This window comes from Ovis canadensis, chromosome 5 (genome assembly GCF_042477335.2).
Source record: "Ovis canadensis isolate MfBH-ARS-UI-01 breed Bighorn chromosome 5, ARS-UI_OviCan_v2, whole genome shotgun sequence".
Classification (NCBI taxonomy): Eukaryota; Metazoa; Chordata; class Mammalia; order Artiodactyla; family Bovidae; genus Ovis; species Ovis canadensis.
In genome coordinates, this window is record NC_091249.1 from 34,392,760 (window position 1) to 34,417,521 (window position 24,762).

A 24,762-nucleotide genomic window follows, 5' to 3' on the forward strand; every position below is an offset into this window, starting at 1 on the left:
TTATGATATCACATTTGTGTGTGGCTATTTCCTACCTTTACTGTGTGTTTGCCTTTACTGGTGAGTGCTTCCATTTGCAATTTTCTTTTTTCTATTTGTGTCCTTTTCCACTTAGGGATTTTCCTTCAACATTTGTTACATAGCTAGTCTCCCAGAGCTGAATTCTCTTAGGTTTTGCTTGTCTAGTAAGCTTTTGATTTCTCCATCAAATCTGAATGAGAGTCTTGCTGGGTAGAGTATTCTTGGTTGTAGGTTCTTCCCTTTCATCTCTTAAAATATGTTTTGCCGCTCCCTTCTGGCCTGCAGTCTCTGATGAAAAATCAGCTGATAATCTTATGGAGATTCCCTTGTATGTTAGTTGTTGCTTGTTTCTTGTTGCTTTTAATATTTTCTCTTTGTCTTCATTATTTGCCAGTTTGATTACTCTTTTGTTTTGGCATGTTCCTTCTTCAGTTTATCCTGCATGGGGCTTTCTGTACTTCTTGGACTTGGGTGACTGTTTCCTTTCCCATGTTAGGGGAATTTTCAGCTGTTATCTCTTCAAATATTTTTTCAGGTCCTTCTAGGACCCCTGATGCAAATGGCAGTGTGTTTAATGTTGTCCCAGAGGTGTCTGATACTGTTATCATTTCTTTCTTTTCTGTTTTCTGTTCCACGGCAGTGATTTCCAGTATTCTGTTTTCCAGCTTACTTACCTGTTTTTCCGCCTCATTTACTCTGCTACTGATTCCTTCTCTTGTGTTTTTTATTTCAGTTGTTGTGTTGGTCATCTCTGTTTTTTAGATCTTCTAGCTCTTTTTAAACATTTCCTGTATCTTTTTGGTCTGTGCCTCTGTTATTTTTTGAGATGTTGGATCAGCTTTACTCTCATTACTCTGAATTCTTTTTCAGTTAGAGTGCCTATCTCCATTTCACTTAGCTGTTTTTCTATAGTTTTATCTTGTTCCTTTGTCTGGGACATACTCTCTTGCCATCTCATTTTGTCTGCCTTTATGTCATTGCTGTTTCCATTCCACCAGCTGCAGGGTTATAGTTATTATTGCTTCTGCCATCTGCCCACTGGTGGGTGAGGCTGATCTAAGAGGCTTGTGCAGACTTCTTGGTGGGAGGGACTGTGTCTTGCCCACTGGAGGGTAGAGCTGGACCCTGTACCTCTGGTGGACAGTGCTGTGTTAAAGGGTGTGTTTAACATGCAGCTGTAGGCTTGGTAAGATTTTATGCAGCCTGTCTGCTGATGAGTGAGGCTGTGTTACTGCCCTGTTGGTCATTTGGCCTGAGGTGTTCCAGTACAGGAACCTACTGGCTGTTGGGTGGGGTTGGTTCTTGTGAGAAAATGATGGCCTCCAGGAGGGCTGACATCAATGAGTACTTCCCAGAACTATTGCTGCTAGTGTCTTTTCCACACAGTAATCCATAGCAGCCCCTGACTCCCTAGGAGGCTATCCAGGACCAGCAGGGAGGTCTGGCCCAGGCTTCTATAAAGTCACTGCTTTCCGCCTGGATACTGTTCTACGTGAGACCTTTTGTGTGCCCTCCAGGAGCAGAGCTCTGTTTCCCTTACTCCTGTGCTCTGTGGGCTTCTCCTCCCACCACCAGACCCCCAGGACGGGAAGCCTGATATGGGCTCAAAACTTTCACTCTTGTGGGAGGACCTCTATGATGTAATTATTTCCCAGTTTGTGTGTTGCCCACCAGGTGCAAATGGAATTTGATTTTATTGTGATTGCACCCCTTCTATGTCTGTGGCTTCTCCTTTGTCTGAAACCCACTGCTTTATGGAGACCAACACATTTATTTACTGCTACTAAAATTAGGAATTAACATATATCCCATGACAGAAAAGGCAGTTTTTGTAATGTATAAATATATCTTATAAGAAAGCCCCCACACGCTAATTAGATTTAAAATCAACACCTAGAATTCAGAGTATTTGCTTTTGTGACCTTGTCTTTGATGTTGTTTTTTAAAGTTTTCTCATCTTTGTCTATGAGGTCTTACTACCTGTGGAAATGGCTTGCCCCACTGGCAGCCACAGACCTCTACCTGAGTTTCACTTTATTCTGTTGATTTTGAATATATGATATCTGTTTTGGTAAGTTTCAGTGTTTTTTTTTGTTGTTGTTGGTGGTGGTGGTGGTTTACCAGTTAGTTGTGACTTCTGTGTTTTCTTGATACGGTGTGAGCTTACATCCTTCTCCTCCACCATCTTGTCTCAGGGTCCTGCTTTATTTCAGAATCATATTCAGTTTTTTCATTTTTCATATATAATTTATCTATGCTTAATAATTGTATATAGAATTAATAACTTGTGATTGGAAATGACCTCAGACTTTGCAGACTGATGCCAGTTTGAAGAATGTTTCCCATCTGCAGTAAGATAAGCATAGAAGTGAAAGTACATGATTGAAAACTTTCATTGCAATTAGACATTTTCATGACATCCAAGGGCATGATTTTTTTTTTCCCCAGATATGCCACTTTTCTACATTAGAAATATACACATTATTTTTTAACATCGATTTTCTGAGCATTGATATAGACCAGTAATATTCAAACAAAGGTTTAAAACATTTTAACACTTAAACCAGACCTTATGTGGAAGCCCAGTCTATAAAATACATGAACGTAAAGTTCTCTTTAGAATTTGTCTGGGTCTGAAAAACCCCAGACTCGCACTGTGGCCCCTTATTGCCACCACTAGGCCATCTAGTGCTTGTCAGGGCACAGTCTGAAACCCACTGCTTTATGGAGACCAACACATTTATTTACTGCTACTAAAATTAGGAATTAACATATATCCCATGACAGAAAAGGCAGTTTTTGTAATGTATAAATATATCTTATAAGAAAGCCCCCACACGCTAATTAGATTTAAAATCAACACCTAGAATTCAGAGTATTTGCTTTTGTGACCTTGTCTTTGATGTTGTTTTTTAAAGTTTTCTCATCTTTGTCTATGAGGTCTTACTACCTGTGGAAATGGCTTGCCCCACTGGCAGCCACAGACCTCTACCTGAGTTTCACTTTATTCTGTTGATTTTTGGAGGTGACTTGTAGGCCATGCAAAATGAGTTTTATATTTCTATGTATATTGTACAGTTAGTATTAAAATACTATGTGTATTTTAGATACACATATCCTAAATACAACCTTCAAATTGGGTCAAAGTTCTCATAAAGTTACTCCCCGAAAGATAATATTTTTACATAGATACCATAGATCTGATTATTTCACTCACCTGTGTGAAATACTCTAGTGGTTTCAAATTGCTCTTGAGATAAAGACCAATAATTAGAGAAGTGCAAATCAAAACTACAGTGAGGTATCACCTCCCAGCAGTCAGAATGGCCATCATTAAAAAGTTTGTAAATGCTGGAGATGGTGTGTGGAAAAGGGAGTCCTCTTGCACTGTTGGTGGGCATGTAAATTGGTGCAGCCACTATGAAAAACACTGTGGAGATTCCTCAGAAAACTAAAAATAGAGTTGCAAAGTGACCCAGCAATTCCATTCCTGTGTATATATCCAGTCAGAACTCTAATTTGGAAATATACATGCTCCCTTACCTCTTCTGAACAGTCCCTCAGAGCCATCTTTGAGGCTGTCTCTCGGGCTTAAATCTTCAGTGTGTCCACTGAATAAAAACACAGTTCTTAACTTTAGGTTGTGCATATTTTTAAGTGGACACTAATTTCTTGGTGAAGCAGAGAAGGATGTGGATAGAGGGTCCAAGTCAGAATATAAACAGCAGCACTATAGTAGCCAACACATGGAAGCAACCTAAATGTTCATCGACAGATAAATGGATAAAGAAAATGTGGTGTATCTGTGCAGTGGAATACTATTCAGTCATGAAGAGGAACGGAAGAATGCCGTTTGCAGCTGCATGGATGAACCTAGAGATTATCATACTTGAAGTGAAGCAAGTCAGACAAATACCACATGTTGGTTTTTTGTGGAATCTAAAATATAGCTAAAAATTAACTTATTTGTGAAACAGAAACAGACTCACAGACATAGAAAACAGACTTGTGGCTGCCAAGGTGGGGGCAGTGTGGGAGGGATGGATTAGGGGGTTGGGATTAGCAGGTGCAAACTATTATATATGCAATAAGAAGCACCAAGGTCCTACCATATAGTACAATATCCTGTAATAACCATAATGGAAAAGAATATGAAAAAGAATGTGTGTATATGTATGTAATCTGAGTCACCTTGCAGAAGCTAGCACAACATTATAAATCAACTATAGTTCAATAAAATTTGTCCGATAACTGTGCTTAGTCTTATTTCTGCTTACCTCTTTAGCCAGATATCCCACCTGTTCCCCCTGTGCTGCCTACTCTTTACTTGGCTTGTGTTTGTTTAGTTGATTTTCATTTTTTTAATAACCTGGTTTTTTCTTATTTCAGGCTTCTTGCACGTACTCTTTCATCCTATTCTAACACACAGATTGAACCTGCTATTTCTTCCGGTCTTAGCTTAAACATCATCTTGGGGAAAATTTTCCTGTCCCTGCTTCACTAGCTTAAGTCTCTCCATAATGTATTCTGTAGTTTCCTGTATTTTTTTTTATGGTATTATCACAGTTAAAATAACTTGTGTGTGTAATTATTTATTTGTATGTTCTCCCTGCAGATTTTTACTTCCACCGTGTAGAAACTCTGCCTTGTTCATCACCCTATCCTCACTATCTAGCAGCATCCAGCATGTAGTAGATATTTGGTAAATACCTGTGGAAGAATTATGGATATATGTGTAAAATCTGTATTTTAATTTTTTTTTAGGTTAAAGAAAGACCTGATGTGGGAGTTTATATCAAGGATTTATCAGCTTATGTGGTCAATAATGCTGATGATATGGATAGAATTATGACACTGGGCCACAAGAATCGTAAGTGTAGTGCTTAATTGTGATTAAACAGTTACATGTTGAGTAGTCTGGTTTAGAAGCAAAGTTGCTATGGCACTTTGCACCATAAAGATTGGATTTTTTAGTTTCTTGTAAACCATTTATCTTTGATTATTTACTGTGTGGAAAGGATATATGAATGAAAGATATCACAGATTGCTTTCTATGTTGTCCACGATTTTGTTGCTTATTGATAATGCTGTATCTGAGATGCTCATATCACTGTCTCTTGTTAGCTATAATAATATTGGTAACATTTATTGAGTACTTACCATGTGGCAAGTGCTTGTGCAAATGCTTTGTAAGAATGGTCTCTTTTAATCCTCAGAATGGACTTTATTACGGTTTTAAATTCCTATGTTATGGCTGAGAAAACTGACATTTAAAGTAAATTATCTAAGGTCATATACTGTTTAATAAGTGTCAGAATGAGTATGTGAATCTGCACTGTTAGTTAGCAGTAACGACTCGGCCACAAAAAGGAACGAATGTGTTAGTTGAACTGAGGTGGATGAACCTAGAGCCTGTTATACAGAGTGAAGTAAGTCAGAAAGAGGAAAACAAATATTGTATATTAACACATATACATAGAATCTAGAAAAATGGTGCTGATGAACCTATGTGCAGTGCAGCAGTAGAGACACAGATGTAGAGAACAGACTTGTGGGCCACGACGGGAAGGAGAGCGTGGGGTGTATTGTGAAAGCAGCATCAACCTACGTGTACCACCGTGTGTTGCATAGCTAGCTAGCGGCAAGCTGCTGCCTAACACAGCCCAGCCTGGCGCCCTGTGACAACCAAGAGGGCGGACTGGCCGGGGGGCTTGGGAGGGAGGCGGTAGGTATATATGGGCTTCCCTGGCGGCTCGGCTGGTAAAGAATCCACCTGCAGTGCGGGAGACCTGGGTTTGATCCCTGGGTTGGGAAGATCCCCTGGAGAAGGGAATGGCTACGCACTCCAGTATTCTGGCCTGGAGAATGCCGTGGACTGTATAGTCCATGGGGTTGCAAAGAGTCGGATACGACTGAGCAACTTGCACTGCACACTTCACTTCAGTTCATGTATATATATATGTATATATATAGTCATGCTGACTCATGTTGTTGTAAGGCAGAAACCAACACAACATTGTAAAGCAAGTATCCTCCAATTAAAAAATTAAAAATATATATTCAGCTTAAAAACACCCCCGGCACTATGCCTTCCTTTTATTGCTAAGAAGGCAAACAGAGTGGCATTCTTTTTAGTAAGTTTCAGGTTTTTTATAAAGAATGAAAAACTTGTGCAGTATTGCTGGTCTCCCTCTGCCCCTCCCTGTCCCAGTACTAATGATGTGCTAACAGCAATTAGAAGTTTGAGGTAAAAGATAAGAACATAGAAAGTAAACTTTTTTTTTTTTTTTTAAACATGAAACTTTGTATTTTGTATTGGGGTATAGCCGGTTAACAGTCTTGTGGTAGTTTCATGTGAACAGCAAAGTACTCAGCCGTAGATACACATGTATCCATTCTTCCTCAAACCCTCCTCCCATCTAGGCTGGCACATAACATCCAGCAGAGTCCCATGTGCTGTACAGTAGGTCCTTGTTGGTTATCCATTTTAAACATAGCTGTATGTGCATTACCTTCCTAAAGTCCCTGAGTCCCCCACCTCCTCCCCCCAGCCATAAGTTCATTTTCTAAGTCTCTGAGTCTGTTTTGTAAGTAAGTTCATTTGTATCATTTCTTTTTAGATTGCACATATAAGGGATGTCATATGATATTTCTCCTCTGACTTATTTCACTCAGTATGACGCCCTTAAGCTCTACCCATGTTGCTGCAAATATCATTATTCCATTCTTTTTAAGGGCTGAATAATGCTCCATTGTATGTGTGTACCGCATCTTTATTTGTTGCTCTGCTGATGGACGTTTAGGTTGCTTCCATGTCTTGGCTATTGCATACAGTACTGCAGTGAACATTATGGTGCATGTTGGCCATCTGTATGTCCTCTTTGGTGAAATCTCTATTCAGGTCTTCTGCCCATTTTTTGAGTGGGTTGTTTGTTTTGATGCTATTAGGCATCATAAACTGTTTGTAAATTTTAGAGACTAATCCCTGATAGATCACATCATTTGCAAATATTTTCTCCCAATCTGTGGGTTGTCTTTTCATTTTGTTTATTGTTTCCTTTGCTGTGCGAAAGCTTTTGAGTTTAAGTAGATCCCATTTGTTTATTTTTGCTTTTATTTCCATTATTCTGGGAGATGGATCAAAAAAGATGTTGCTGTGATTTATGTCTGAGAGTGTTCTGCCTATGTTTTCTTCTAGGAGTTTTATGGTGTCCCTTCTCACATTTGGATCTTTAATCCATTTTGAACTTTTTTTTGTGTATGGAGTTAAGGAATGATGTAATTTCATTTTTTGACATGTGGCTGTCCAGTTTTCTCAGCACCATTTGTTGAAGAGACCAACTTCAAACATTGTGTGGTCTTGCCTCCTTTGTCATAGATTAATTGACCATAGGTTCATGGGCTTATTTCTGGGTTTTCTATCTTGTTCCACTGATCTATATTTCTGTTTCTGTGCCAGTATCATATTGTTAGGATGATTGTGGCTTTGTAGTATAGTCTGAAGTCAGGGAGCCTGATTTCCTCCAGCTCTGTTTTTCTTTTTCAAGGTTGCTTTGGCTATTTGGGGTCTTTTGTAATCCATACAAATTTTGAGATTTTTTTTTTTTTTTTGGTTATTCTAGTTCTGTGGAAAATGTCATTGGTAATTTGATAGGGATTGTATTGAATCTGTAGATTAGCTTAGGTGAAGGCAATGGCACCCCACTCCAGTACTCTCCCCTGGAAAATCCCATGGATGGAGGAGCCTGGTGGGCTGCAGTCCATGGGGTCTCTAACAGTTGTACATGACTGAGCAACTTCACTTTCACTTTTCACTTTCATGCACTGAAGAAGGAAATGGCAACCCACTCCGGTGTTCTTGCCTGGAGAATCCAAGGGACAGGGGAGCCTGGTGGGCTGCCGTCTATGGGGTCGCACAGAGCCGGACACGACTGAAGTGACTTAGCAGTAGCAGTAGCAGTAGCAGTATAGTCATTTTGACAATATTGATTCTTCCAGTCCATGAACATGGTTTATCTTTCCATCTGTTTATGTCTTCTTTGATTTCTTTCATCAGCATCTTTTAGTTTTCAGAGTACACATCTTTTGTCTCCTTAGGTATTTTATTCCTTAGGTTTATTCCTAGGTATTTTATTCTTTTTGATACAGTGGTAAATGGAATTGCTTCTTGAATTTCTCTTTCTGATCTTTCGTTGTTATTGTATAGAAATACAACAGATTTCTGTGTATTAATTTTGTAACCTGCAACTTTACCACATTCATTGATGAATTCTAGTAGTTTTCTGGTAGCATCGTTAGGATCTTCTACTTACAGTATCATGTCATCTGCAAACAGTGATGGTTTAACTTATTCTTTTCCAATTTGGATTCCCTTTATTCTTTTTCTTCTCTGATTGCTGTAGCTAGGACTTCCAAAACTATGTTGAATAAAAGTGGTGGGAGTGGACATCCTTGTTTTGTTCCTAATCTTAGAGGGAATGCTTTCAGCTTTTCACCATTGAGTATGATGCTAGCTGTCGGCTTGTCATATATGGTCTTTTTTTATGTTGAGGTATATACCCTCTGTGCCCACTTTCTGGAGAGTTTTTATCATAAAAATGTGCTGAATTTTGTCAAAAGCTTTTTCTGCATCTATTGAGATGGTCATGTGGTTTTTATTCTTCAGTTTGTTGAGGTGGTATATTACAGTGATGGGTTTGCGGATGTTGAAAAATCCTTGCATCCCTGTGATGAATCCCACTTGATCATGGTGTATGATCTTTTTAATGTATTGTTGGATATAAACTGCTAGTGTTTTGTTGAGGATTTTTACCTCTGTGTTCATCAGTGGTATTGGCCTATGATTTTCTTTTTTTGTGGTATCTTTGTCTGGTTTTGATATCAGGGTGATGGTGGCCTCAAAAAAATGAGTTTGGAAGTTTTCCTTCCTGTGCAACTTTTTGGAACAGTTTCAGAAGGATAGGTATTAACTCTTCTCTAAATGTTTGATAAAATTTGTCTGTGAAGCCATCGGGTCTTGAACTTTAGTTTATTGGGAGATTTTTAATCACAGCTTCAGTGCTTGGGATTGATCTGTTCATACTTTCTGTTCCTTCCTGGTTCAGTCTGGGGAGACTGTACCTTTCTAAGAATTTGTCCATTTCTTCCAGGTTGTCCATTTTTTTTGGCATATGGTTGTTCCTAGTAGTCTCTTAAAATCCTTGGTATTTCTGTGGAGTCAGTTATAACTTCTTTTCCATTTCTAATTTTACTGATTTGAGTCCTTCCTTTTTTTTCTTGATGAATCTGGCTAAAAGTTTATCCATGTTTTTATCTTTTCAAAGAATCAACTTATAGTTTCATTGATCTTTATGATTGTTTTCATCTCTATTTCTTCTCTGATCTTTATGATTTCCTTCCTTCTGCTAACTTTAGGTTTTGTTTGTTCTTCTTTCTCTAGTTGTTTTAGGTGTAAAGTTTGGTTGTTTATTTGAGGTTTTCTTGTTTCTTGAGGTAGGGTTGTATTGCTGTCAGCCTCCCTCTGAGGACCGCTTTTGCTGCATCCCTTTATTTTTTGGACTGTTGTATTTTCATTTTCGTTTGTCTCTAAGTATTTTTTTTTTTCAGTGACCCAGTGGTTCTTTAGTAGAATATTATTTAGCTAAACACACATGTTTGTGTTTCTTAGAGTCTTTTCCTTGTAGTTTATTTATAATCTTACAGCATTGTGATCAGAAAAGATGCTTGATATGGTTTTGATTTTCTTAAATTAACTGAAGCTCGCCTTGTGGCCCAGCATGTGGTCAGTCCTGGAAAATGTTCTGTGTGCACTTGAAGAATGCATAGTCTGCTGCTTTTGGATGGAATATTCTATAAATATCGATTTAATCCAACTTGTGTATAGTGTCATTTAAGGCCTGTGTTTCCTTACTGATTTTCTGTCTGGATGATCTGTCCATTGATAGAAGTGGAGTATTCAAGTACCCCACTGTTGTTATGTTAACTGTCTATTTCTTCCTTTATGTTTGTTAGTATTTGCCTTACATACTGAAGTGCTCCTGTGTTGGGTCCATATATATTTATCATCGTTATATCTTCTTGGATTGAACCCTTGATCATTATGTAGTGTCCTTGTCTCTTAAAACCATCTTTGCTTTAAAGCTTATTTTCTCTGATATGAGTATTGCTGCTCCAGATTTCTTATGATTGACGTTTGCATGAAATACTTCCTTCCATCCTCTTACTTTCAATCTCTATGTATCCGTAGATCTGAGGTGGGTTCTTATAGACAACATAAATATGGGTCTTATTTTTGTATCCACCAAGCCAGCCAGTCTATGTTGGTGCATTTAATCCATTTACATTTAAGGTAATTATCGATATATATGATCCTGTTACCATTTTGTTAATTGTTTTAGGTTTATTTTTGTAGATCCTTTCCTTCTCTTGTGTTCCTGCCTAGAGAACATCCCCTAACATTTGCTGCGCAGCTGGTCTCATGGTGCTGAATTCTCTTAGGTTTTGCTTGTCTGGTAAGCTTTTGATTTCTCCATCTAATCTGAATGAGTCTTGCTGGGTAGAGTATTCTTCGTTGAAGGTTCTTCTCTTTTATTACTTGGCATATATTGTGCCATTCCTTTCTGGCTTGTAGAGTTTCTGTTGAGAAATTAGCTGATAACATTATGGGATTTCCTTTGTATGTTGTCTTTTTTCCCTTATTAGTTTTGTCTTTAATTTTTGTCTGTTTGATTACTATGTGCCTTGGTATGTTCCTCCTTGGGTTTGTCCTGGGACTCCCTTTGTATCCTAGACTTGGTTGACTATTTCCTTTCCCATGTTAGGGAAGTTTACAGTTGTTATCTCTTCAGATATTTTCTCAGGTCCTTTCTCTCTCTCTCTTCTTCTAGCATCCCTACAGTGCAAAAATTGGTGCATTTAATGTTGTCCCAGGGGTCTCTTAGACTGTCTTCATTTCTTTTCATTCTTTTTTCTATATTTTGTTTTGCAGCAGTGATTTACACCATTTTGTCTTATGAGTCACTTATCCATTCTTCTGCCTTAGTTATTCTGCTGTTGATTCCTTGTAGTGTGTTGTTCATCTCTGCTTGTTTGTTCTTTAGTTCTTCTAGGTCTTGGAAATATTTCTTGCGTCTTCTCCATTCTTTTTCTGAGATCCTGAATTGTTGTCACTGTCATTATTCTGAGTTCTTTCTCTAGAGGGTTATCTATCTCTACTTCACTTAGTTGTTATTCTGGGGATTTATCTTGTTCCTTTATCTGGGACATTTCTATTTCTTTTCATTCTGGTTAGCTTTCTGTGATTATGGTATTAGTTCTGGAGAACACAGGATTATAGTTACTGCTTTTTCTGTCTGCCTTCTGGTAGATGAGGATAAGGGGCTTGTGCAAGCTTCCAGATGGTAGGGATTGGTTTTGGGGAACACTGGGTCTTGCTCTGCTTGGCAGAGCATACTCAGTAAAACTTTAATCCAGTTGTCTGCTGATGAGGGGGCTGCACTCCCTCCCTGTAAGTTTGGCTTGAGGCAACCCAGTCCTGGAGTCTGTAGGTTCTATGATAGGGCTCTTGGCTACCTCCAAGAGGACTTAGGCCAAGACGCATCTCCCAAGACTGCTGCTGTTGGTGCCCTTGTTCCTGTGACGGGCCACCACCAACTGACACCTCTGCAGGAGACCCTCAAACACTCACAGGTTGATCTGGCTCAGTCTCCTGTGGGCTCACTGTTTCTTTCCCCTGGGTCCTGGTGCACACAAGGTTTTATTTGTGCCCTCCAAGAGTGGAGTTTCCCCAGAGTCCTGTAATCAAATCCTGCTGGCCTTCAAAGACAGATTACCTGGGGATTCCCAGTCCCTTTGTTGGATCCCCAGGCTGGAAAGCATGATGTGGGGCCTAGGTATTACTGTTCTCCAGTTTGTGGTTTGCCCACCCAGTGGGTTTAAGATTTGATTTTATCATGATTGCACCCCTCCTACCGTCTCGTTGAGGCTTCTCCTTTGTCTTTGGATGTGGGGGTATCTTTTTTTGGGTGCCTTCCAGTGTCTTCCTGTTGTTTGTTCAACAGCTAGTTGCAATTTTGGTGCTCTCGCAGGAAAAGATGAGTGCACGTCCTTCTACCATCTTGAACCAGTCTCAGGTAAACATTTAAGAAAAAAAAAAATGTGACTAGACTGAAATCTAGTAAATTCAGGGAAATGAAGCAAAAATTTAAAAAAATCAATTGCCTTCTAATAAGCCAAATAATAGAAAAATAGAAGACCAAAATTTTTACAGGAAAACAAGCAAAAGATATATGTGAATATGTTGTTCACAGAAGAACTATCCACAGCAGTAAGTATATGAAGGGATGTTCAACGTCACAAGTAATCAGGAAATGTATATTAAAACAACAATGGGAGATATTTTGCTCATCAGTTTGGATGAAAGGATATCCAGGTTGGTGATACTCTGAAGAAATGGTCAGTGGTGATGGAAATATACAGCCTTTTTGAAGGGTAATATAAGTGTATCTGTTGAAACTTTAAGAATGCAGTCCTTTGACCCACTGTTTCTATTTCTAGATATATTGAATATATTCTAGAAAGATATTTTTTGATGTGAATAAAAAATACCTTATTGCAGCATTTGTAAGAGCAAGAAGTTTGATGCAATCTAATCATCAGTGAAATATTGGTTATGTAAATTATGGTGCAAAAATACTATGGACTATAATGAAGCTATAAAAAACAATGCTGAGTTAAATCTATATGTAGAGACTCGAAAGACTTTACAGATGTAAGTGAAAAAGAAAGCTAACTAGCAAAGTATGTACTGCATTATCCTATTTATGTATGTGTTAAGAAAGCCAAACTATTAAACTATTATATATTTAGGCATTGTGTGTGTGCGTGCACATGTGTGTATGTGAAGTACGAATGAAAAGACATTTAATAGTGGTTACATTTAGTAGAAGGGAAATAAGATTGAAAGAAAGGGGTGTAAGGAAGCTTTCTCTTTTTATGTATGTTTGTATTTTTAGATTTGTTGTATTAGGAATATGTTCATGTATTGCTTATTTAATGAAAAATTTTAACATAATGTATTCATAATAGTGACCAAAACCGTCTGTTAACTACTTAAAAACTAATTTGAGATGTGAGGTTTGTCCAAGGAAAATGAAAAAAAATTCTAATGAGAGAAATGAAAGGAAGGTAAAGAGATTTGAACACCTAAGATAGCAGGAAGGAAAATAATCTTAATAAATAGATTGAGTTCAAAAATTAGATGTTTAGGGTGGAGTGGGAGGGGGGAAGGGAATCCTACACTATTGGTGACAGTGCAAATTTGGTGCAGCCACTATGGAAAATAGTATGAGGTTCCTTAGAAAACTAGAGTCGGCCATATAGTTGAGCAGCCCTACTCCTGGGAATATATCCAGACGAAAGTATAATTTGAAAAGATACATGCAGAGAACAAGATGGTGGAGGAGTAGGTATATGTGGCATACATCTCTCTCCAGGAATACACCTTCAGACACAGAAGTGTGTGCAGAACACCAGCTGAGAGTGGACAGGAGTACCTGAACGGGCAGAAAAGGATATATTGACTCACACAAAACTCAGTATGCAAGACTGAGTAGGAGGAAGGAACTAGGGAGAAAAACAGGAGTGTTAGTAGGACCGGACCTGCCTTCGGTGGGTGGGGGAGCTGAAGCAGAGGTCTGGTCCCCACATCGGGGCAACTGTCTGAGTCAGAGGAGAAACATGTAAGGCTGAGAGTGAAACAGCTGATCTGTGGCAGCCTAAATGGAATGAGAGTCCTTGCTGCAGCCAAACTTACCCCAGATGGCGCAGCGGCTGGGGGCTGGAGTTTAGGGATTGTGGAGCCTTTCCCTCCGGCGAGGGCTGCTGTAGACTGCTGAGAGACGGAGGGGATGTGAGGGAGGAGATTAAGGTGGGAAACGCCTGTGGAGGAAAGGGGGGCAGCTATGGAAGCAAGGTCATGCTGCTGAGTCACGCGTAGGGGGTTGGAGCCATTACCAGAGCCTCTCTGCCCCCACATGCCAGCATGTGCAGCTGAACAGTAGAGAGGCTGGCCCATCAAGCGCCTGATGCACCGAACTACAGAGTAGGGCCCCAGCCAGGGGGGCCCTTCTATGTGCCTGTTGCTCTGAACAACAGAGAAGGACCCCAGGCAAGCCTCTCAGTGCCTGATTGTGCGGAGAGAGACTGGCCAAAGAAGCCTTCTGATCGCCAGCTGCAAGAGGCTAGAAAAAAGACTGATAGGGCCATAACTCCTGCAGCAGAGGCAGTCCCTGTCCCTGCACACTTGGCGTGGCAAGGGTCCCCACGAACCAAGCAGCTGCACCACCTTCACGCTCAATTCTCACTGGGGCAAAGCTGCCACAGGCAAAAGTCTTGCACCTATGCGTGCAGGGTCGCTTACGTAGTGTCTGATTCTTTGCAGCCCTGTAGACTGTGGCCTACTAGGCTTCTCTGGCAGTAAGGGGGCTTCTCCAGGCAAGAATACTGGAGCGTATTGGCCAAAGGGTATTGTCATACCCTTCTCAGTTCAGTTCAGTTGCTCAGTCGTGTCGGACTCTTTGTGATCCCATGAATTGCAGCACGCCAGGCCTCCCTGTCCATCACCAACTCCCGGAGTTCACTCAGACTTGCGTCCATCGAGTCGGTGATGCCATCCAGCCTTCTCATCCTCTGTCGTCCCCTTCTCCTTCTGCCCCCAATCCCTCCCAGCATCAGAGTCTTTTCCAGTGAGCCAACTCTTCACGTGAGGTGGCCAAAGTACTGGAGTTTCAGCTTTAGCATCATTCCTTCTAAAGAAATCCCAGGGCTGATCTCCTTTAGAATGGACTGGTTGGATCTCCTTGCAGTCCAAGGGACTCTCAAGAGTCTTCTCCAACACCACAGTTCAAAAGCATCAGTTCTTTGGCGCTCAGTTTTCTTCACAGTCCAACTCTCACATCCATACAGGACCACTGGAAAAACCATAGCCTTGACTAGACAGACCTTTGTTGGCAAAGTAATGTCTCTTCTTTTCAATATGGTATCTAGATTGGTCCTAACTTTTCTTCCAAGGAGTAAGCATCTTTTAATTTCATGGCTGCAATCACCATCTGCAGTGATTTTGGAGCCCCCCAAAATAAAGTCTGACACTGTTTCCACTGTTCCCTATCTATTTCCCATGAAGTGATGGGACCAGATGCCATGATCTTCGTTTTCTGAATGTTGAGCTTTAAGCCAACTTTTTCACTCTCCACTTCCACTTTCATCAAGAGGCTTTTTAGTTCCTCTTCACTTTCTGCCATAAGGGTGGTGTCATTTGCATATCTCAGGTTATTGATATTTCTCCCAGCAATCTTGATTCCAACTTGTGCTTCTTCCACCCCGGTGTTTCTCATGATGTACTCTGCATATAAGTTAAATAAGTAGGGTGACAATATACAGCCTTGATGTACTCCTTTTCCTATTTGGAACCAGTCTGTTGTTCCATGTCCAGTTCTAACTGTTGCTTCCTGACCTGCATACAGATTTCTCAAGAGGCAGGTCAGGTGGTCTGGTATTCACATCTTTTTCAGAATTTTCCACAGTTTATTGTGATTCACACAGTCAAAGGTTTTGGCATAGTCAATAAAGCAGAAATAGATGTTTTTCTGGAACTCTCTTGCTTTTTCGATGATCCAGCAGATGTTGGCAGTTTGATCTCTGGTTCCTTTGCCTTTTCTAAAACCAGCTTGAACATCTGGAAGTTCACGGTTCTAGAGCACTATATTTCCTGCTCCCCTGGCCGCTGACTCCCCTGAGTACCTGGTGCTTCCAGAACCCCTGCGACCCAAGCGACTGCACCACCTCTATACCTGGTCCTCACTGGGGCAGACCCAAGTCCTCCAGGGCAGCCTTGGGAGCAAACCCCAGGGGACGACCCACATGCAGAGGTGGAAATAAAACCACAGTTGAAACCCAGGGGCAGTGTAACTAAGGAAGAAGACCCAGAACCCTCCCACCAGCTGTACAAGCTGCAGATTAAATACACATGATCAACTAGGCAGACTCTGTGTCTGTGAAATATATAAAGGGTCATTGAGAGCTCCCATAAAAGAAAACGCACTAGTTCTGATAGCTGTGGACATTGGAGGCAAGAACACAGAGAGGAGTAGGACCAGGTTAGGATCTGAGCTGCCGCCACAGCAGGTCCAGAGATCAGCACGGTGTTAGAGGGCATCCTAGGGAAGTGAGGTGGACTGTCACTCCCAGCGAGGGAACGGACTCTGACAGCAGTTACTCAAGAAAAACATTTTTTATTCTTATGTTTTGACTTGCTCTGTATATTCTTTTGGATTTTTTCCCTTTTTTTCCCTCCCCGTTCCATTGTAGTTGTCAATTTTATTGGCACTATGGAATCTAATTAAGCTTTTGAGCTTTTTTTTTCTTTTCTTTTTCTTCTCAGTCACATTTTTTTTTTATTGTTGTAAATCTCTGCCTCTATGTTGGGCTTTTGCAGTTCTGGGGAGTTTTCCTTTTTTTTTCCTTTTCTCTTTATTTTGATTTTGAAAATCTGTTATTATTTTTCTACATTTATTCCCATGTTTGCTTTTCCCACTGTTCAAAATGTAATTTTTTATTTCCTTTGTTTGCTGGGTCAGTCTGTTGTACTTGATTTTTGTTGGACTGTTTTGACTTTGCTCATGGGTATATATGTATATGTGTATACTCCATTATTATTATTTGCCTGATTTTGTAACTGCTTTTTGTCTGGGGATCATCTTTGGTTTCTCATTTTTGGATATTTGTTTTAATCTCACTTAATGCCATAACAAACCACTTGTGGAATCTTTGTTTCTGACCAGAAATCAAGGCTCAGGGCTACCAAGACCCTAGACTACCAGAGAACTAACCCTTGGGGGTATCAAATAGTGAGAGCTTATACAAAGGAAACCACTTGAATACAAGACCCGGCATCACCCAACCAGGGGTATCAAATAGTGAGAGCTTACACAAAGGAAACCACTGGAATACAAGACCCGGCATCACCCAACCACCAATAGCACCCTGTGCAGGAACCCTCATTTAAACAACAAACCAAACAAAAATACAAACCCAATCATCAGTAGACAGGATTACCACCTCACTCAGCCTGCATTGCAGGAGACCCGGGTTCGATTCCTGGGTTGGGAAGATCTCCTGGAGAAGGAAATGGCAATCCACTCCAGCACTCTTGCCTGGAAAATCCCATGGACAGAGGAGCCTGACAGACTACAGTCCATGGGGTCGCAAAGAGTTGGACACAACTGAGCAACTTCACTTCAGCCTTGCCAATCAGAGGAAAAACCAACAAACAAAAATTCAGAACAAATTTCACCCTATACACAACTTACACAAACCACTGGACCAACCTTAGGAGGGCAGAAACCAAAAGGAAGAAAGAATTCAACCTTGAAGCCTGGGAAAAGGAGACCTCAAACACAATAAGTTAAAAAAAATAATGAAAAGGTAGAGAAATACTACACAAACAAAGGAAGAAACTAGAAACACAGAAGTCCAAATAAATGGAGAGGAAATAGGCAAACTACCAGAAAAAGAATTCAGAATAATGATAGTAAAGATGACCAAAAACCTTGAAAGAAAACGGAGAAAATGCAAGAAACAATTAACAAAGACCTAGAAGAATTAAAGAATAAACATGCAGAGACAACACAATTATTGAAATTAAAAATACTCTAAAAGGAATCAATAGCAGAATATCTGAAACAGAAGAACAAATCAGTGACCTGGAAGATAAAATGGTGGAAATAACTTCTGAAGAGCAGAATAAAGTAAAAAGAATGAAAAGAACCGGAGATAGTCTCAGAGACCTCTGGGACAATATCAAATGCACCAACATTTGAATTTTAGGGGTCCCAGAAGAGGAGCAAAAGAAAGGATATAAAAAATTTTTTGAAGAGATAGCTGAAAATTTCCCCAACATGGAATAGGAAATAGCCAGTCGAGTACAAGAGGCACAAAGAGTCCTATACAGGATAAACCCAAGGAGAACCACCCCAAGACACATACCAATCAAACTAACAAAGACGAAACACAGAACATTATAAGCAGCAAGGGAGAAGCAACATGTGACATACAAGGGAAACCTCATATGCTTAACAGCTGATCTTTCAGCAGAAACTCTGCAGGCCAGAAGAGAATGGCAGGCTATATTTAAAGTACTGAAAGGGAAAAATCTACAACCAAGATTACTGTACCCAGCAAGGATCTCATTCACAATTGATGGAGAAATCAAAAGCTTTTCAGACAAGCAGAAGTTAAGAGAATGTGATACCACCAAACCAGCTTTACAACAAATGTTAAATGGACTTATATAGTAAAGAAATACAGGGGAAGAAAAAAGATCTACAAAATCAATCCTAAACAATTAAGAAAATGGCAATAGGGACATATATATCAATAATTACTTTAAATGTAAATGGATTAAGTGCTCCAACCAAAAGACACAGACTGGCTGAATGGATAAAAAAATAAGACCCATATATATGTTGTCTACAAGAAACCCACTTCAGACCGAAAGACACATAAAGACTGAAAGTGAGAGGTTGGAAAAATATATTCCATGAAAATGGGGAGCAAAAGAAAGCTGGAGTAGCAGTCATTTTATCAGACAAAATACACCTTAAAGAAGATTACAAGAGATAAGGAAGGACACTCCATAACGATAAAGGGATCAATCCAAGAGGAAGACATAGCAATGGTAAATATCTGTGCACCCAACATAGGAGCACCTCAAGACATAAGACATAAGACACACTAACAGACCTAAAAAGAGAAATTGACTAACACAATAATAGTAGAGACTTGAACACCCTACTCACACCAATGGACAGATCATCAAAACAGAAAATTAATAAGGAAACAAAAGTCTTAAATGATACATTAGATGAGATGGATCTCATAGATATCTTCAGGACATTCCATCCAAATGCAGAAGAATTCACCTTGTCAAGTGCACATGAAATATTCTCCAGGATAGTCCACATCTTGGGTCACAAACCAAACCTCAGTAAATTTAAGAAAATTGAAATTATATCAAACATCTCTGACCGCAACGCTATGAGACGAGATATCAATTACAGGAAAAAACTGTAAGAAACACAAACACATGGAGATTAAATAACACATTTCTAAATAACCAACAAGTTACTGAAGAAATCAAAAGGGAAATCAAAAAATTTCTAGAAACAAATGACAATGAAAACATGACAACTCAAAACCTGTGGGATGCAGCAAAAGCAGTCCTAAGAGGGAAGTTTACAGCAATACAATCCTACCTCAAGAAACAAAAACATAGACTAGACAACCTAACTTTACCCCTAAAACAACTGGAAAAAGAACAAAAAACTCCCCCAAAATTAGTAGAAGGAAAGAAGTCATAAAGATCTGAGCAGAAATAAATGAAATAGAAATGAAAGACACAATAGTAAAGATTAATAAAACTAGAAGCTCGTTTTTTGAGAGGATAAACAAAATTGACAAACCTTTAGCCAGACTCATCAAGAAAAAAAGAGAGAAGACTCAAATCAACAAAATTAGAAATGAAAAAGGAGAGGTTACAACAGATAATGCAGAAATACAAAGGATTATGAGACTATTATGAACAACAATATGGCAATAAACTGGATAACCTGTAAGAAAGGGACAGGTTCTTAGAAAAGTTCAATCTTCCAAGATTGAACCAGGAAGAAGTAGACATTATGAACAACCTAATTATAAGCACTGAAATTGAAGCTGTGATCAAAAATCTCCCAAAAAATAAAAGCCCAGGACCAGACGGCTTCACAGGAGAATTCTATCAAACATTTAGAGAAGAGCTAATGCCTATCCTTCCAAAACTCTTTGAAGAAATTGCAGAGGAAGGAACGCTTGCAGACTCATTCTACAAGGCCACCACCACGCTGATACCCAAACCAGACAAAGACAACACCAAAAAAGAAAGCTGTAGGCCAATATCACTGATGAACATAGATGCAAAAATCCTCAACAGAATTTTAGCAAACAGAATTCAGCAACACATCAGGAAGCTCATACAGTATGATCAAGTTGGGTTTATTCCAGGAATCCAAGGATTCTTCATTATATGCAAATCAATCAATGTGGTATACCATATTAACAGATTGAAAGATAAAAACCATATTATAATCTCAATAGATGCAGAAAAAGCCTTTGACAAAATTCACCACCCATTTTTGATGAAATCTCTTCCAGAAATGGGCATAGAAGGAACCTACCTTAACATAGTAAAGGGCATGTATGGGAAGCCTACAGCAAACATTTTTCTCAATGGTGAAAAACCGAAAGCATTCCCCCGAAGATCAGGAACAAGGCAAAGGTATCCACTTTCAACACTATTACTCAACATAGTTCTGGAAGTCCTAACTACAGCAATCAGAGAAGGAAAAAAATAAAGGAATCCAGATTGGAAAAGAAGTAAAACTCTCATTGTGTGCAGATGACATGATACTGTACATAGAAAACCCTAAAGATAGTATCAGAAAATTACTAGAGCTCATGAGTGAATTTAGCAAAGTTGCAAGATACAACATCAATACACAGAAATCACTTACGTTTCTATATACTACCAATGAAAAATCAGAGAAATTAAGGAACCAATCCTATTCACCATTGCAGTAAAAAGTATTAAATATGTAGGAATAAACTTATCTAAGGAGACAAACGCTGGACTGGAAGAAACACAAGCTGGAATCAAGATTGCGGGAGAAATATCAGTAACCTGAGATATGCAGATGACACCACCCTTATGGCAGAAAGTGAAGAGGAACTAAAAAGCCTCTTGATGAAAGTGAAAGTGGAGAGTGAAAAAGTTGGCTTAAAGCTCAACATTCAGAAAACGAAGATCATGGCATCTGGTCCCATCACTTCATGGGAAATAGATGAGGAAACAGTGGGAAAGTGTCAGACTTTATTTTGGGGGGCTCCAAAATCACTGCAGATGGTGATTGCAGCCATGAAATTAAAAGACGCTTACTCCTTGGAAGAAAAGTTAGGATCAACCTAGATAGCATATTTAAAAGCAGAGATATTACTTTGCTGACTAAGGTCCATCTAGTCAAGGCTATGGTTTTTCCAGTGGTCCTGTATGGATGTGAGAGTTGGACTGTGAAGAAGGCTGAGCACTGAAGAATTGATGCTTTTGAACTGTGGTGTTGGAGAAGACCTTGAGAGTCCCTGGACTGCAAGGAGATCCAACCAGTCCATTCTGAAGGAGATCAGCCCTGGAATTTCTTCAGAAGGAATGATGCTAAAGCTGAAACTCCAGTACTTTGGCCACCTCATGCGAAGAGTTGACTCATTGGAAAAAATTCTGATGCTGGGAGGGATTGGGGGCAGGAGGAGAAGGGGATGACAGAGGATGAGATGGCTGGATGGCATCACTGACTCGATGGACATGAGTCTGAGTGAACTCTGGGAGTTGGTGATGGACAGGGAGGCCTGGCGTGCTGCAATTCATGGGGTCGCAAAGAGTCGGATACTACTGAGCGACTGAACTGAACTGAAGGAGACAAAAGAACTGTGTACAGAAAATTATAAGACACTGATGAAAAAATCAAAGACAACATAAACATGGAGAGATATTCCATGTTCCTGGGTAGGAAGAATCAATGTTGTGAAAATGACTATACTGCCAAATGCAATTACAGATTCAGTGCAATCCCTCTCAAATTACCAATGGCATTTTTCACAGAACTAGAACAAAAAATGTCACAATTCATATGGAAACACAAAAGACCCCAAATAGCCAAAGCAGTCTTGAGAAAGAAGAATGGAGCTGGAGGAATCAACCTTCCTGACTTCAGATTATGCTACAAAGCCACAGTCATCAAGACAGTACTGGAACAAAAACAGAAATACAGACCAATGGAACAAGATAGAAAGCCCAGAAATAAACCCATGCACCTATGGGTACCTTATTTTTGACAAAGGAGGCAAGAATATACAATGGGACAAAGACAGCCTCTTTGATAAATGGTGCTAGGAAAACTGGACAGCTCCATGTCAAAGAATGAAATTAGAACACTTCCTAACACCATACACAATGATAAACTCAAAATGGATTAAAGACCTAAATGTAAGACCAGAAACTATAAAACTCCTAGAGGAAAACATAGGCAGAACACTGGATGACATAAAGCAAGATCCTTTATGACCCACCTCTTAGAGTAAGGGAAATAAAAACAAAAGTAAATAAGTGGGGCCTGATTAAACTTAAAAGCTTTTGCACAGCAAAGGAAAGTATAAGCAAGGTGAAAAGACAACCCTCAAAATGGGAGAAAATAATAGCACATGAAACAACTGACAAAGGATTAATTTCTAAAATATACAAGCAGCTCATACAACTCAATGCTAGAAACTCAACCCAATCAAAAAGTGGGCAAAACACCTAAACAGCCATTTCGCCAAAGAAGACATACAGAAGGCTAACAAACACATGAAAAGATGCTCAACATCGCTCATTATTAGAGAAATGCAGATCAAAACCACAGTGAGATATCACCTCTCACCAGTTAGAATGGTCGTCATCAAAAAATCTACAAACAGTAAACACTGGAGAGGGTGTGCAGAAAAGGGAACACTCTTGCACTGTTGGTGGGAATGTAATTTGATACAGCCCCTATGGAAGATGGTATGGAGATTCCTTTAAAAAAAGGGAATAAAACCACCATATGACCCAGCAATCCCACTCCTAGGCATATACCTTGAGGAAACCAGGGTTGAAAGACACATGTATCCCATTGTTCATTGCAGCACTATTTACAGTAGCTAGAACATGGAAGCAACCTAGATGTGCATCGACAGATGAATGGATAAAGAAGATGTGGTAAATATACACAATGGAATATTACTTAGCCATAAGAAGGAATGCATTTGAGTCAGTTCTGATGATGTGGGTGAGTCTAGAACCTATTATACAGAGTGAAGTGAAAGAGAAAGATAAATATCACATTCTAACGCACATGTAAGAAATCTAGAAAAATGGTACTGAAGAATTTATAGGGCAGCAGTGGAGAAACAGACTTAGAGAACAGACTTATGGACATGGGGAGAGCGGAGGAGAGGGTGAGATATATGGAAAGAGTAACATGGAAACTTACACTACCATAGGTAAAATATAGCCAACAGAAATTTGCTGTATGTCTCAGGAAGCTCAACAGGGGCTCTGTATCAATCTAGAGGGGTGGGAGGGAGGGAGATGGGAGGGAGGTTCAAAAGGGAGGGAATATATATATAAATATATATACACACCTATGACTGATTCATGTTGAGTTTGACAGAAAACAGCAAAATTCTGTAAAGCAATTATCCTTCAATTAAAAAAATATATATTGAGCAACTTAAGAAAAAAAAAGATACATGCAACCTAGTATTCATGGCATTAATATTCACAATATCCAGGACTTGGAAACAACTTAAATATCCATTGATAGATAAATGGATATGTGGGGTGTGTGTGTTTGTAAATTAATATATGTGTGTATATACTAACATATATATATGGTATATAAAGTAATACATGTATGTATATATTAACATACACATGTACACATTAATACGTAAAGCATGTACATATAAATATATATATACATATAATGTGGTATGTACATATAATGCATATGTGCATGCTAAGTTGTTTCTGTCATGTCTGACTGCAACCCCATGGACCATAGCCTGCCAGGCTCCTCTGTCCATGAATTCTCTAGTCAGGAATATTGGAGTGGGTTGCGTGTCCTTCTCCGGGGGATCTTCCTGACCCAGGGATTGAACCTGTGTCTCTTATATCTCCTGCATTGGCAGGTGGGTTCTTTACCACTAATGCCATGTGGGAAACTCAGTTACTCAGACACAAAAAAGAATGAAATAGTGCCATTTGTAGCAATATGGATGGACCTAGAGATTTTCATAGTAAGTGAAGTAAGTTAGAAAGACAAACACCATCTAATATGCCTTATATGTGGGATCTAAAATACAGCACAAATGGACATATCTATGAAAACAGAAACAGACTCATAGATAGAGAACACAGACTAGTGATTGCCGAGGAGGAGGAGAGAGGGTGGTGGGGAGGAGGATTGGGATCAGTTTTTTGTATCATCTTGAAAAACAAAAAACATTTCATTTTATGTTCTAAACTAAACATTTTGACAAAAATTACAGCAATGGAGGTGTTTAGTTTTATTTCCGTTATGTGCCGTATCATTAGGTGGGGTATTGAATCTGCTGAGTTGCTGCAAGCTGTTCTCTCCTAGCATCACTGCAAAATGTCATGTAGGGCACTTCTGATACAGTGTCTGTCACATTGGCTTGTTTTCATAACCGGAAAGAGAGAGAAATCGAAATCGTAAGTAGCATGCGCTACTGACATTGCAAAAATAGTAGGGATTGAAATATTAATATGACTTTTTCAAATTAGACTTCCTCTCCAAATTAAAACACTGCTATAGTTTGATTGGATAATTACATAGCTATAAAACTATTCCTGTCCTTTCATAAGGTAGTTCCAGTTTAAAAGATACATCCCATGGATATAATTCTAAAGAGAAAAGAGGTATCTGCTCACAGATGCTCATAATAGTTTCCTTTATAAAATATAACTAGGAAGCAATTCCAAATATCTCTCAGCAAGACAATAACAAAATCAATTTTAGTAAAAATTTTAAGTTGTTTTTAACATGGAAATATATGTAG

General features: G+C 39.3%; 1 protein-coding gene across 5 annotated transcripts in view; it reads left to right on the top strand.

Annotated features, from left to right (window-relative positions):
- KIF3A (kinesin family member 3A) overlaps positions 1–24,762 on the top strand; it is a 76,350-nt gene that overhangs the window by 27,845 nt on the left and 23,743 nt on the right. For all 5 annotated transcript variants that reach the window (XM_069591492.1, XM_069591493.1, XM_069591491.1 and 2 more), the window contains one exon: positions 4,786–4,891. In XM_069591492.1, coding sequence (XP_069447593.1) covers positions 4,786–4,891 — 106 coding nt within the window. The remainder of the gene's footprint in view (positions 1–4,785; positions 4,892–24,762) is intronic.